General features: G+C 41.3%; 2 protein-coding genes across 2 annotated transcripts; one reads left to right on the top strand and one right to left on the bottom strand.

The window, feature by feature from the left end:
• Positions 1-421: 421 nt before the first annotated feature.
• eci1 (enoyl-CoA delta isomerase 1) lies at positions 422-3,208 on the bottom strand. The gene is made up of 7 exons (XM_057015033.1): positions 3,096-3,208; positions 2,077-2,202; positions 1,549-1,676; positions 1,317-1,463; positions 1,115-1,236; positions 856-1,034; positions 422-701 (listed from the first exon to the last, which is right to left on the bottom strand). Exons 1-7 carry the CDS (start codon positions 3,136-3,138, stop codon positions 535-537), a joined length of 912 nt encoding a protein of 303 aa, XP_056871013.1. The 5' UTR covers positions 3,139-3,208; the 3' UTR covers positions 422-534.
• A 1,149-nt stretch (positions 3,209-4,357) lies between these two features.
• LOC130515241 (uncharacterized) lies at positions 4,358-9,486 on the top strand. The gene is made up of 4 exons (XM_057015395.1): positions 4,358-4,478; positions 4,673-4,848; positions 6,352-7,186; positions 7,641-9,486. Exons 1-4 carry the CDS (start codon positions 4,358-4,360, stop codon positions 8,267-8,269), a joined length of 1,761 nt encoding a protein of 586 aa, XP_056871375.1. The 3' UTR covers positions 8,270-9,486.
• The last annotated feature ends 3,429 nt before the right edge of the window (positions 9,487-12,915 follow it).

Raw genomic sequence — 12,915 nt, 5'->3', positions numbered from 1 at the left:
GGAACACCTACATCGCTAAACAACAGTTACACACCGTTAATATTCCTTTACTGTTAAAGAGGTCAATTTCAGCAGCATTTCAGCCACATGTAGGGACCACAAACCTATGACCTCATGGTACTGGTCACAGTATTTTTGTTTATCTAATTACTTCAAAAGATTACCAGAAGGTTATTGAAGTGACTGTATAGTTCTTAACACTATTTGAGTTCTTTTGCTTGAGGTAAACCACCAATATTTACATTAATTTTTCTTGACTTCTGCCTAAAACATCATTACAAAACACTGCTTCATCGTACAGATGCACAAGACCAGGACTACCCCGTTAAGACAGTAACCCTTAATGTTTATATGAATTCTGCACCACTGACTTGTGCCACAAGAGCAAATATGAAAATGAGTGAAGGCAGTGCAACCTGAGTGCATTTAGATGTTTATTAATCAATGTGTATTATTCATTCTCACCATTAAGAACTTTAACACAGCTTATCAATTAACACAATACACAGAAGGCAGTAGTGGTTTAACTCTTCATTAGCTCTTTCTCTTCTTAAGCATTGCCAGGTACAGGCCCAACGACTTCTGGATGGGGTCTTTGGTGATGAAACTGACAAAGTTCTGGATGTCTGGCTCTCTTTTGGACATTAACTTGTCGATGGTCGGCTTCCTCATCATGGACTTGGTTATTTGTCTGGCGTGGTCTGTGCAATGAGTAAAGAATTAGGTCAAAGATTTGGAAAGTAGCAATACAAAAAGTCTCACTACAGCTCCAGAGTTTTATCAGAATAAACTGAATTTTACCAAATTTGCACAACGCTCACAATCACCTTATGTTTTAAGTACTATGCAGCATACCTGGAACAGCCAACCACTTGGTCATCGTCTGTGTGGCTGTAGCGATGATCTGGTCTTCAGGTACCAACTTGTCCACCAGTCCAATGTCTAGAGCCTCTGTGGGGCTGTAGAGCTGTCCTAGCTGCAGAGCTATTTCTGTAGTTCTGTGACCCACTGTGTTCACCATGGTTTCTTTAAACCTGCAACCAGAAATCAGTCAATTCATATGGAATAATTCCTCCTGAATATGACTACAGTTTCCATATTTATGGTTTCTTACCAAAATGGTGCTACGATGCCTAGCTGTGTCTCGTTAAGGCCAATGCTGTAACGAGGGTTGTCCGCCATTATCCTGTAGTCACAGGTCATAGACATCAGACACCCGCCTGCGGGACTGGAACCCTGTGGAAAAGAGGGGGGCAAAGTATGATCAAGTATCTTTTAATGTGTAATCATTTAATCAGCTTTTAACTTATACCTACATTAATTGCTGCAATGATAACCATGTTGGAACTGTAAAGCTTCAGCCACATCTCCTGAACAGCTCTCCAGAATTCCCCACAGCGTTCTGGACTTTTCCCATACATCTCCATGATATCCAGCCCAGCCGAGAACACCTTGGGCTGACCCTGGATTCAGTAACCACACAGGTGCATGGGAAACTGTGCACTTCTACCTGATAATGATGATAAAAGCAACAATGTTGGATTTTACTGAGGTGAGGATGACGCCTCTGCAGCTCTTGTCCATCTCCAGCTTTTCCAAAGCACTGCAGAATTCTGTGAGGAAGTCTAAACTTAAGCTGTTGACTGGTGGATTTTGCAAGGTCATTATAGACACACCTACAGACGGACAGAGGAGGTAATCGTCAGTCTTGTGAGAAACAATTTACCACTTCCCAATTTCTTTTTTGTTTGCATATTTATCAAACTGCACTCTTTCAAGCCATTAAATTTATTGCTATTTATAAGCTATTTTTTAGACTACAAACATAAAAAAATAATGCTATTATGCAGTATTTTGCATCATAAGAGAAAATGCTATCCAAACCTAAAAGCCCTATTTGAAAAAAGCACCCCCCCCCCCACTAAGATGACTTGATGAAACATGTCTGTTGAATGAAGCTGTCACTGCCTGACAAATTGAAGTAGGCTAAAAGATCAAAAAGCTGTCCACAATGTTCCAAAACTTCACAATTTAAGTCTAAAGGGGAACACAACAGATTACACTATATCTTGGCACCTGCAGTCTGGTCAAAATCCACTTTAATCTTAGGTGCGGTGGAGTTGTTCCTCCGATGGGTGGAGAGGAAAGGAGAAACGCACCCTCTGACATAATTACCATGGGGAAGTCTTTGGGAAAGTAAACCTACAGACAGATATAAACACATACATTAGAGAAGTGAAAAAGTTGCCTTAAATTTCCCAGGTGAACACACAACTCGTGACATATGTTTAAAGGAAAAGAGTTCTTGTTCTTGTAACATACTCTTTAAATCTTCTTTTGAATATGAGACATTCACTATTGCAAAGTAAATATAAAATTTCTATCATAATATTAAAAAAGGTATACAATTTAATTTTGTAATTTAATTTTTTTTCTAGTCATTAGTACAGAAAAGCAAGAAAGTCCAAAAAAGCATAACACAATAAATCATAGATGAATGGAAAAGTCACAAAAGTTCTAATTTAAGTTTAACAGAACAAGCAATGACAAGAAGACAACTAAAATACAATTTTTATTTTAATGCAATTTAAATAAGATGGTAACCTTTGCTGTAAAAGGAACAAAACTCAACAGCAGCATCTAGTGGACTAAAAAAGCAATGACGCTATTATTCTTCTTCAGTCAAATTCAAATTTGTAATTTGCTTGATAAAAGATCGATACTTTACGTAAATACAGCAGATCAACATTGCCATAGATTATGGTGAAACTTTCCCCCCTACAAACATGCCAGCGGATTTAATTTATTGATTTGCTATTTGAATATCAGTTTCAGTACCTGGAAATCTATATTGGTCTGTATTCCTTAACTATCCGTACATAATTAAACAGTTAATGGCGGTGTTCGTTAACAATTAAATGGCCAATGAATGGTAAACGTGTAAAAGTTAGGGTTAGACAGCATTGACCTTTGCTCTAGTTTCTGCAAACCAGAAAACAGTCCAGCAATCAAGCAAATGCACAAATAATCCTCCAAGTAATAAAGTCATTAATAGGTTAAACAGTTAATAGTTTCACATGGAGATGAAGACATACTTAATAAACCGCATCTGGTCCTAAATGCCCCTCGAAGTGCCATCTCGTCTGTCTCAGAACAGGAATCAGGACTTCTTTTGTTAACCAGCAATAGAGCAGCGCTCTAGCGCCCCCTATCACACTGGAGTGTTATAACAAGTGGGATTCTCGCGTAAAGACAACAGACCTCCTTCAAAGAGTTTATATACTGTATATTTAATGCTGTAACTGTGCATGGAATCATATTAGCTAAATACCCTTGTGAAAAGTATAAAAGGTCACATAAAAAACCATAGTTCATTGACATTTATATAATGAATGGGAGATGGTAATATCAAGAATACGGAGTAAAGGTACCTATAAGAGTATCACTTTTAAATGCAGTTTACTTTTTTGCTACTGTATCTATTAGCTTTACCATTATCATCACTTCATCTACATTACTGAGGCTTTAAAAAAAAGTAACTAAAAAAAGTAACTAAAACACTTGAACATTATATTCAAAACATACCATAGGATGCTGTTTTCCCTTGGAATTCTCTCAAACTCTTCCAATAAAATGAATCCCCTGACCTGAAACTTGTCTTGCACCCAGAAATCACAAGTATATCTAAATGTCTGTTTATGGCCACCTGGACATCACACTTTGAAATTACAAATCTGTCAAAACATGCATAACATTTTTTACATTGGAATATTGATGTGACGACCCTGGCTGTGTCTGGTTTGTTGTTTTGTACTATCCATCAATAAATTCCCTTTGTTCTAAAATCCATCCTGTGTGTTCTCCCTACTTTGTCTGAGCCCGGAGCTGGTTCATGACAATTGATTAGAATGTAAAAAACGGTGAGCTGTGAGAGGGTGAGGCAGAGGATGATGTGGGGGGAGCGAGAGACAGATGTGATGTGTAAGTGTAAGTCACTGACTCACCAGCAAACAACCTGAGAGCGGAACCAAGATAAAAACGGAGCTCCTCTCAGTCAGTGGGTACAATAACATAGAGTTCTTTCTAGCGATAAAGAATGGCGAGCTAGGTAAAAATGACTATACTGTATGTACAATTTTAAAGGTTATTCTATTCCAGGTTTATAGATTTTCTGTAATTTCTGTCACAGCGATCATGTTTGTTAACTATTCTTGTCGTTTGTTGTCTCCCTGCTGTGATCAAGCTTCACAGATAATCTATAGGTGGGCACCAGCTCTGTGTCCTCTAACTTGGAGGACACACTCCACTCCACTTCTCTGTATGGTCCACATTGAGCAACATCACAGATTTTTTGGAGATGGACGAAAGCGGCAGTGGGTGTGAAGACGAAAACTGTAGTCTGGCGTCAGGCTTTCTACAGAAGTGTTTGAATCAAGAATGCCAGTGGGAGGAACCAGTGTTTGGACTGACAGAGTTAGGTGGGTAGAAACTGAGCTATACCTTGTAGACTTTTTTGTACATGTTTTTTGTTTATCAAGGTATTGAAAATACTATAAATATAACTCTATCATGCAACTATCAACCAAGCTATAACAGCCCTATATTGATTCTTGTTTGATTTTTTCTAGAGTCACTACAGTTCACATAAATTAATCACTTCTCCATATTCCAGTGTGTGTAACCATCATTTATATCCCACTGATGCTCTTTGGACTTCTGGGAAATATACTAACAATTCTGGTGGTTTGGCTTCGACCCTACATGAGAAGCTCTACCTACCTCTCCTTGAGCAGCTTGGCTGTTAGTGACATCTTGATACTGCTGCTGCTGCCAGTGGACCTGTATAAGGTACATGCATTGAGTCTATATGAGTGCAGGATGCATATATGACTATACATCCTAATGTGGCCTGATGATGTATTGCAAATGCTTGTCTATTTGATGTGCTGTGATCTCACTGTGTGGTTAAAATAGGTCCACTTTCCCTTAGCCTGAGGAGATTCCCTGCTGCCAAATTAGGTTTTCTTGTATTACACGCCAAAGTGAAATAGGGCAGCTAGAGTTATGGATCATTCTTCTATCATTTTTACCATCAGGTGTTCACCGGTGAAAAGCTTTATGGCAGCAGTGTGTGCGTGCGGGCGCTTTGAGGGAAGAAACAAGCTGTGTTTAAAAAAAAAAGAAGCAAAAATAATGACAGCCTGTCCTGTTGAATGCACACTTTGAGTAAAACTGATTTAAACTGAACTGAGTTTGTAGATGGAGACTGACGTTAATTGAGAGATGAAACTCAAGTGAGAAACAAATGCCTTACATTCAAAGATGTATGATATCTGGACACCAAAAATGAGAAGTCCAAAAAGACTCCAAGAAGAATTCTTATCAAGTTGGCCCATCAACAAATGATAAAGATTTAAAAACAAAACAAAAAAAAACACAAAATGCAACAAAAGCAAAACAGGTTCCACATTTAATGTATATACTGATTTCTGAGAAAATGGAGTTATATATGCTTGGTTTCTACCGGCAACATTTAGAGAAGAGAAAAACAATATATCTCAAAGTTATTGTGCATTATTTTAATTCAAATCACTGTTATTGTCGCAAAATTAATTACTTGAAAGCTGAATTACAGCTTGCCAATATCAACCTGCCATTCCTTATTCTCCATGCTTTAAGATTCAGTGCCATTGCACCCCTCCTCCCCCAATTGCCCTTTGGGGACAAATAAAGTTGAAGTTGAAGTTGAAGAAGTAACATGTAACCTATAAGGGAATGTTACTGTCCCTCATCCACCATGCTTTATTGTCAAGTGTTTATAGTACCGCACAGGTCAGGAATAAGGGAATCACATTTATGTAAAGCTCATGCAAATACAGGCTAATCTGGAGTTTACATTAAACAACGGCTAATTTGCATGGAGAAGCCAGCAAATAACTGTGAATCAGCAGCAGAATCACAGCACAGTCAAAAATAGTTCACATAGTTGCCCTGGAAAGAGTTCAGGTCTCATCCAGGGGTGCCTCTGTATCAACTGTAGGCCACTGGGATAGGCTCCAGCCCCCTACCTGAGACCCTGAAAGGGAAAATTAGTGGTTCAGAAAAATATATATAAATATAACAGGTGACTTCACTTTATTTAGGCATCCATTTCATGTGCACAGTTATTTCAAAATTTCGAAAATGGCGTATCAACTGTGGAAAGTCACTCTGAGAATTAGGGTCTGGACTTCCTGCAGCAGCTAAATTGAAATGTCAATAAATGTGCTCGTGTCACATGTTGATCAGAATGCTAATGTGAGCAGGGCAGCATTATTGGCTCATCTTCTCTTGTTTTTCCATCGCTTCCAGCTCTGGAGGCCCAGACCATGGCCTTTTGGAGAACTGTCCTGCAAGCTGACAATGTTCTTCTCTGAATGCTGCACGTTTTGCAGCATCCTGCATATTACTTTCATCTCCCTGGAGAGATACTTGGCGGTCTGCTGGCCATTTACAGCCAAGACTCTGGTCACACGCCGCAGGACCAGGACTATTATTGGCTGCATCTGGCTGGGTGCAGCCATCAGCGCAGCACCGGTGTTGGTCATGGTTGGTGTGGAGGAAGTCGGCAGTGAGGACCAAGGACTCACTGGATGGAGGGAGAATGGAGCATGGACTGGCAAGGAAGGAGAGAAAGGATTTATAATAGGTGCAAGGGAAAGAGAAATTACAGATTTGGTTTTGAAGGATGAAGAACTTGATGTAATTAATTTGAAAGACAAAGAGATAAATGAATGCAGTAAAAGCGATGCAGTGACAAAGGGGTTCAACAGAGGAGACGAAACTCTGGAAGTTGGAGAAAGGAATAAGAAGGAAGAAGAGCATGAAGACGGAGCTGTAGAAGAAGAAGGACCAGTCAAAGGTGAGGGAAAGAGGACACAGAATAAAATGAAAGAAGATGAGGGAGGTGGAAGAGAAGACATGGACGGAGGTGACAGAATGCAGATGGACGTGCGAGAGTGCCGCTGTACGGACTACGCCGTCTCCTCCGGACTGTTGTCAGCCATGTTGGTTCTGTCTAACATGTACTTCCTGGTCCCTGTGTGCATCCTGGGTCTGGTGTACAGCCTGATTGGACGCACCCTTTGGCTCCGCTCGCACAACAGCCGCAGAGATCTGAACAATCGGCACACTGTCAAAATGCTGGGTGAGAAACCGTCACCACCACTTACCTTGCAAACACCTGTTGCTTGAATATGAGCGCAATTGTGGGGTGGTGGGGGCTCAGTCTTCCCCTTCCCCGTTCAAAGGGGACTGAGCTGAGAAGCAGAGGGTTATCGGTTCAATTCCTGGCACGGGCTTGAAGGGTACCTTGCTCAGGGTGTCCTGGCCCTTCCCCCCATTTCAAGGTACCAAACCCCCAAATGCTCACCTAGGACCCTGCAATGAGCTGGCGACTCATTCAGGGGTGTCTCCTGCCTTGGCCCATGTGGAGCTGAGATATATTTTACGAATCTAAAGGGGATATAGTGGTCAAGAAAATCAGATAACCTTCAAGCAATTATTGGCTATCAATGTCTGAGATTATTATTTTCCAGCTGTTCATTTTTTAAATGAGCAACACTTATTTTGTGTGGATTTGTCCTTTTCGCCATCTGCAGGAGTCATCGTCCTGGTGTTTGTCCTGTGCTGGCTGCCGTTCCATGTGGGTCGGACCATTTTCTTTTTTACTTTGGGCTCAGACAGACACACGGGCAACACTTCACATGTGCTTGGCGACAGCGGTCCAGACGGATTTGTCAACTTCGACTATGCTTTGTCAGATCACCCATCTGAGACTGGAAGTTCGGTAGTACAGGCCCTTGGGGAGGATGACGAGACCACCCGTGATGTAGTCGCAGAAGCCCAACTTAACACACACGCTGATGGAGACACCAGCTTCTCCATCCCTGAAAATGAAACACATACTGATCCAGCTGAACAATGTGATGAGGCTGGAAACGCAAACACGCAACCCGTGACACCAGTGAACCTGGCCACCACAGAGAATGACACAACCTTCAATAATACGCACAGCGACTCGCAGTATTTTCTGTACTACCTGTCTCAGTACTTCAACCTGGTGTCCTCTGTGCTCTTCTACCTCAGCGCTGCAATCAACCCCCTGCTGTACAATCTGATGTCAGAGCGATATAGGCACGCTGTACACAGCCTCATGCGCAAACACACCCGCACACCGACGTATCGCTTGCAGACCCTCGATGTGCCGCATTCCACGACCACTGTTTAAGGCCGCGTGCACTGAAAACATGGCAAAAAAGCTAAAAACAAAAAAAGGATGAGAGCGTGAGTGTACTTTGCTGATGTTGTTAAGCTAAAACCTGCTCAAATTTACATATCTGCTCAAGTAATCCAGTTGGAGGACCTTTATTCTGTAACATCATGAGGAGAACATAATGATGTTACATGATTATGTTGAAATTTAATGTTCTGAGTGACTGATCAATGAATCTGGCTCAGCTATACAGTATATGTTGCTCGGTACACCGTATATGATACGGCTTCTTTTTTTTTGTAAATCCTAAAATAACATTTTTATAGACAGGTCAGGTAGAAATCGATCTATGTTGAACAAAATAGCAGCATAGATCATTTTCCCAACCAGTATTTTGAAGTTCGATGTGGTTGGTGGTGTCCTAACAGTCAACCTCAATGGTGCCTTTTTAGTGATCAAAACATGAACAAGTGCTCTCTAAGGTGCCCTTCAAGGTCAAAGTATAGATTATTGTCTCCTGTAGAGGGCCTATTTAGTGGACAAACTCTGATAAAGCACCCTGACCTGGGTTCGAACTGCAGTGCTTATTGGAATTGTGGCATATGATGCCACTGCCTGGACTTACCTGTGGTCCTTTCGGTGCTCCGAGAGGACTGAATTTAAACATGTATGAGTTCAACTCATTTCTTACACTATAGGAGGTGGAGCTCGGCTTCTCGACCAGTGGAGATCTAAAGAGATTATTGCAGCCACCAATCTCTCAATACAAATTGAGAACATCAGTCTTGTTCTGTTAATGGAAGAACATTAAGAATCCAGTCAAACGTTAGAGGGCAGGCGTCGCCATTCTTCATCATCCAAATTTATTTTCAAACTGCTTGATGTGTAATTAAAATGTGTAGTTTTGAACAGCATTTTATATCTAAATGTGTTTTGTCATCATAAAACTAGTCTTCTCACATGCATGGATGCACTCACATGCACACAATAGTACCACCATTTGGATTTATGTACTTTCATATGGGTTCAATCGGCCTGATGTAATATCTATCACATTACACATCCTGATTTTGTCAGATACTGATATAAATGCCTTCATTCACGTCACAGATGAGGTTTTATAACCTCTGTAGAGGAGATAATGTTTTTGTTCCGTCTTGTCTGTCAGCAGGAAATGTTTCCTGCTGTCTGCCGGCACAAGGACAATTGATTAAATTGAATGAGTGACACAAGCTGTTTCTTCTTAACACCTTTCTTTCTCGCCTTATCAGAAACGACAGTCTATGAGAATTAGAGTTTATACTTCACATGGGGATCAAAGATTTGTTTTTATCAAAATACAACCACAGAATTTTAAAAAATGTTGTTAGATATGTTGAATATAGTATGTTCACAGCCCAGATGGACTTTTTATTATGAGACTTTCCTGAATTAAAATGTTGCAAAGTGGTGAAAATAATTTGACCGGTGCACTTATTTCAGTTCAAATGGATGATTTTAGATTCTCAATAAGAACAAAAAATAAGAATAACAACAAGTGGAAGAAATTTGTCTTTGCTTTCCCACCTGAATTATGCAATTTTTTTGGGACCCTAAATGTTTGACCATGCTTTTATGGTGAAAAGATTTGAGCTGTATTTTTTCTGGGAAAGATCAGGATAAACTGGACCATTCTTGTTGGGACTGATTTAAATTCAAGATTTGGTCTTAATGCTGGTCTTGTAATGCTGGAAGAAATTCTCAGCCATTAACCATCAATGTAATTAAAACATGTGTGATGAGTTTATTTAAGGTTAGTTTAATGGAATTAAAGTGTTTCTTGTGGAGTTAGAGTCCACACAAGACAAACAGCAATTTACAGAGGGAAATGTCCCTGTAACTAAGCTGGCTGGCATGTAAGTAAATTCCAAAGCTGACAAAAACAGAATGACAATTTTCTGAGGTCCTGTCACTGTGAATATATTATTAGAAGGAATTTTTATTTTTATCTATTTTTTTGTACCTTTATACCGATTGCCTGTTTTTTTGTTTATGGTACAGTAAGTAGATGTAAATGGTCATCTCTACCAGCAGATGGCGCAATAGTACAAAGAAATAAACCAACATTATGACGTATTAATAAAAAAAATTTGAATAGCGTTACCTCTAAAGATGAAACAGTTTTTCTCTGGTGTCAGCCTTTAAAGCTGAGTTTACATTTGTAAAACAACTAAACAAAATGCTTTCACCACAGGCAGTTCAGAGACGTTTTACAAAGCATATTGACCACTCTCTTTTAGTTTTGTGCTGGTTTTCCACAATGCATAATGAAAGATTTCTTTGCCAGCCACAAGAAAGAGTTGATTTAAATTAAATAGATTGCTTATTAATTTGTTAGTTTGTTTTCTTTGGGGTAACATTTGTGTGTGTGTGTGTGTGTGTGTGTGTGTGTGTGTGTGTGGTGTTGTGTGTGTGTGTGTGTGTGTGTGTGTGTGTGTGTGTGTGTGTGTGTCGCCATCCATCTGTCCCTATTTGTATTTATATTACATCATAAATTCATTAAAAAAAAATCCCCCTTGCATCATGGAGGTATTAATATGGGTCCCCTGTCAGAGGCCAGGGTGTCCATTCTTGTTCCTTTGGTATTTTGGCCCTCTCCCTGAAATTGTTAAAGTTTTACATTTTTCTTTTAACTGGACTCAAAAACAGGAGGCAGAAGAGCCGCTTAATTGAGTTTATTGTGAGGAGAGTTGAAGCAGACAAATTTGGGCAGGGGCGAGGTGGTCTGGCAGTTGCAGGATTGAATATGGGCAGAAGTTGCTTTAAAGGCTTGAGTCTGAGCAATCTCAACTAGAGGAACAGTACTGAACCCCAAAACAGGAGATCATTTTAGCTTTCTTGGATCATGAAAATTAGAGGCCTGAACAAAACCACCATAAGCCTGGGTCTTCATGCTACCTTCCTACCACTTTGAAAAAGCTTATTGTCACTAATTCAGTAGTTCCAGTTACTATCATAGACAGACAAATTATCATACTTAGGGGGTCGTCTAATCGTTAGGTCACATCTTAGTTATGCTGTTATAGGCCAAGGCTGCCGGGGTCCGGAAACATGATCACCTGACAGGCCTCTGTCACTCCACTGGGTCATGGTTTCCTCTCCTCTCCTCTCCTTTCCTCTCCTCATCAAGCAGACTAGTTATGCTGATTCTTGTGTAGTTTTTCTGCTTCTCCCCCCTCTCTATTTATTTACAGGTATCGCCGCCCTCGGAGCTGCATAATGACCTCCGGCCCCGCTGAAGTGATTGTACATCATATTTTTTGTGTGTGTTTCTGTGCCTCTCCTCTCCCTCTCCTCTCCTCCTCCTCCTTTTCCTCTCCCTCTCCTCCACCTCCCCTCTACTCTACTCTACTCGAACTCCTCTAGACTCTTCCTCTACCCCTCTCCTCTCCTCTACCCCTCTCCTCTCCTCTCCTCTCCTCTCCTCTCCTCTCCTCTCCTCTCCTACCTATCCTATCCTCTACCTGTCCTCCCCCTTCTCCTCTCTCTTTACCCAGCCGGCCATCAGCAGGAGGGTCCCCCTACATGAGCCTGGTCCTGCTCAAGGTTTCTTCCTGTTAAAGGGGAGTTTTTCCTTGCCACTGTTGCTTGTTTGGGGTCAGGCCCTGGGATTCTGGAAAGCGCCTTGAAACAATTTTGATTGTATAAGACGCTATATAAATAAAGATTGATTGATTGATTGATTGATGCTCTGGTTTGATTGGAGGCCACGAAACACAGGAACCAAGGCAACACCTCTGCCCATGCAGCACACAAGAGACAGAAAGGGGCAAGAAGAAGGCAGGAAGCATCTATCATTCAGGTTTCTTGAATCGATGGAATGACTTTTCCGGACATGTTTGACCAGTTTCACCAACACCCTAATTTCTCATGAGCCTGTTGGGGACTCGGCTGAGAAGTGGAGGGTTCTTTGTTCGAGCCCCCATGTTCTGGTAGTAGGGGAAGGTGCCAGAACACCTTCAGAGCACTGCCAAGGTACCCGTGAGCAAGGTACCAAACTCACAAATACTCATATATGGCCTGGCAATGAACTGGGGACTGGTCCAGGGGTGGACCCTGCCTTCACCCATTGTGGACCCTTAAAGGGACAGAGCGGTTAAGAAGATGAGACGAGCTACCAGCAGTTTCAGTCTGAATCTGAAGGTCTCCCAGGCTCACTTCTTTCCTTCTCTACCAACTTTAGAAGAGTCTTACTTTTAAATCCATCAATATTTGACATGACCCTTGCACACACTTCTCATTCCACCTGTTAGCAGCATTTGATACCCAGTTGAGTCCAGTCTAGTAGAATGGTGCAACAGCAACAACTTCTCCCTGAACAAGATGAAGGGGATGGTCCTGGAGGTGGAGCATGCCGTCAGCTTCAAGTTCCTGAATGTTCCTGTGTCGACCTCACCTGGATCCTTACCTCAACATAATGGTGTGGCACAAGAACAGCTACTGCGGATCTGATCTCCCTCATCAGAGGCCCCTACCACCCCCAACACACACCTGCTGGTCTTGATAGGAAGTACAGGAGTATGAGGAGCAGGACCTCAAAGAGGAAGGACCGTATTTATCGACAAGCCATAAGGCTATAGACAGATCCACTCTCACCCCCACCCTACCACAAATTCCCCATG

Source organism: Takifugu flavidus, chromosome 18 (assembly GCF_003711565.1).
Source record: "Takifugu flavidus isolate HTHZ2018 chromosome 18, ASM371156v2, whole genome shotgun sequence".
Lineage (NCBI taxonomy): Eukaryota > Metazoa > Chordata > Actinopteri > Tetraodontiformes > Tetraodontidae > Takifugu > Takifugu flavidus.
The sequence above is the reverse complement of the archived record's forward strand: the minus strand, read 5'-3'. Positions and strand labels throughout refer to the sequence as shown.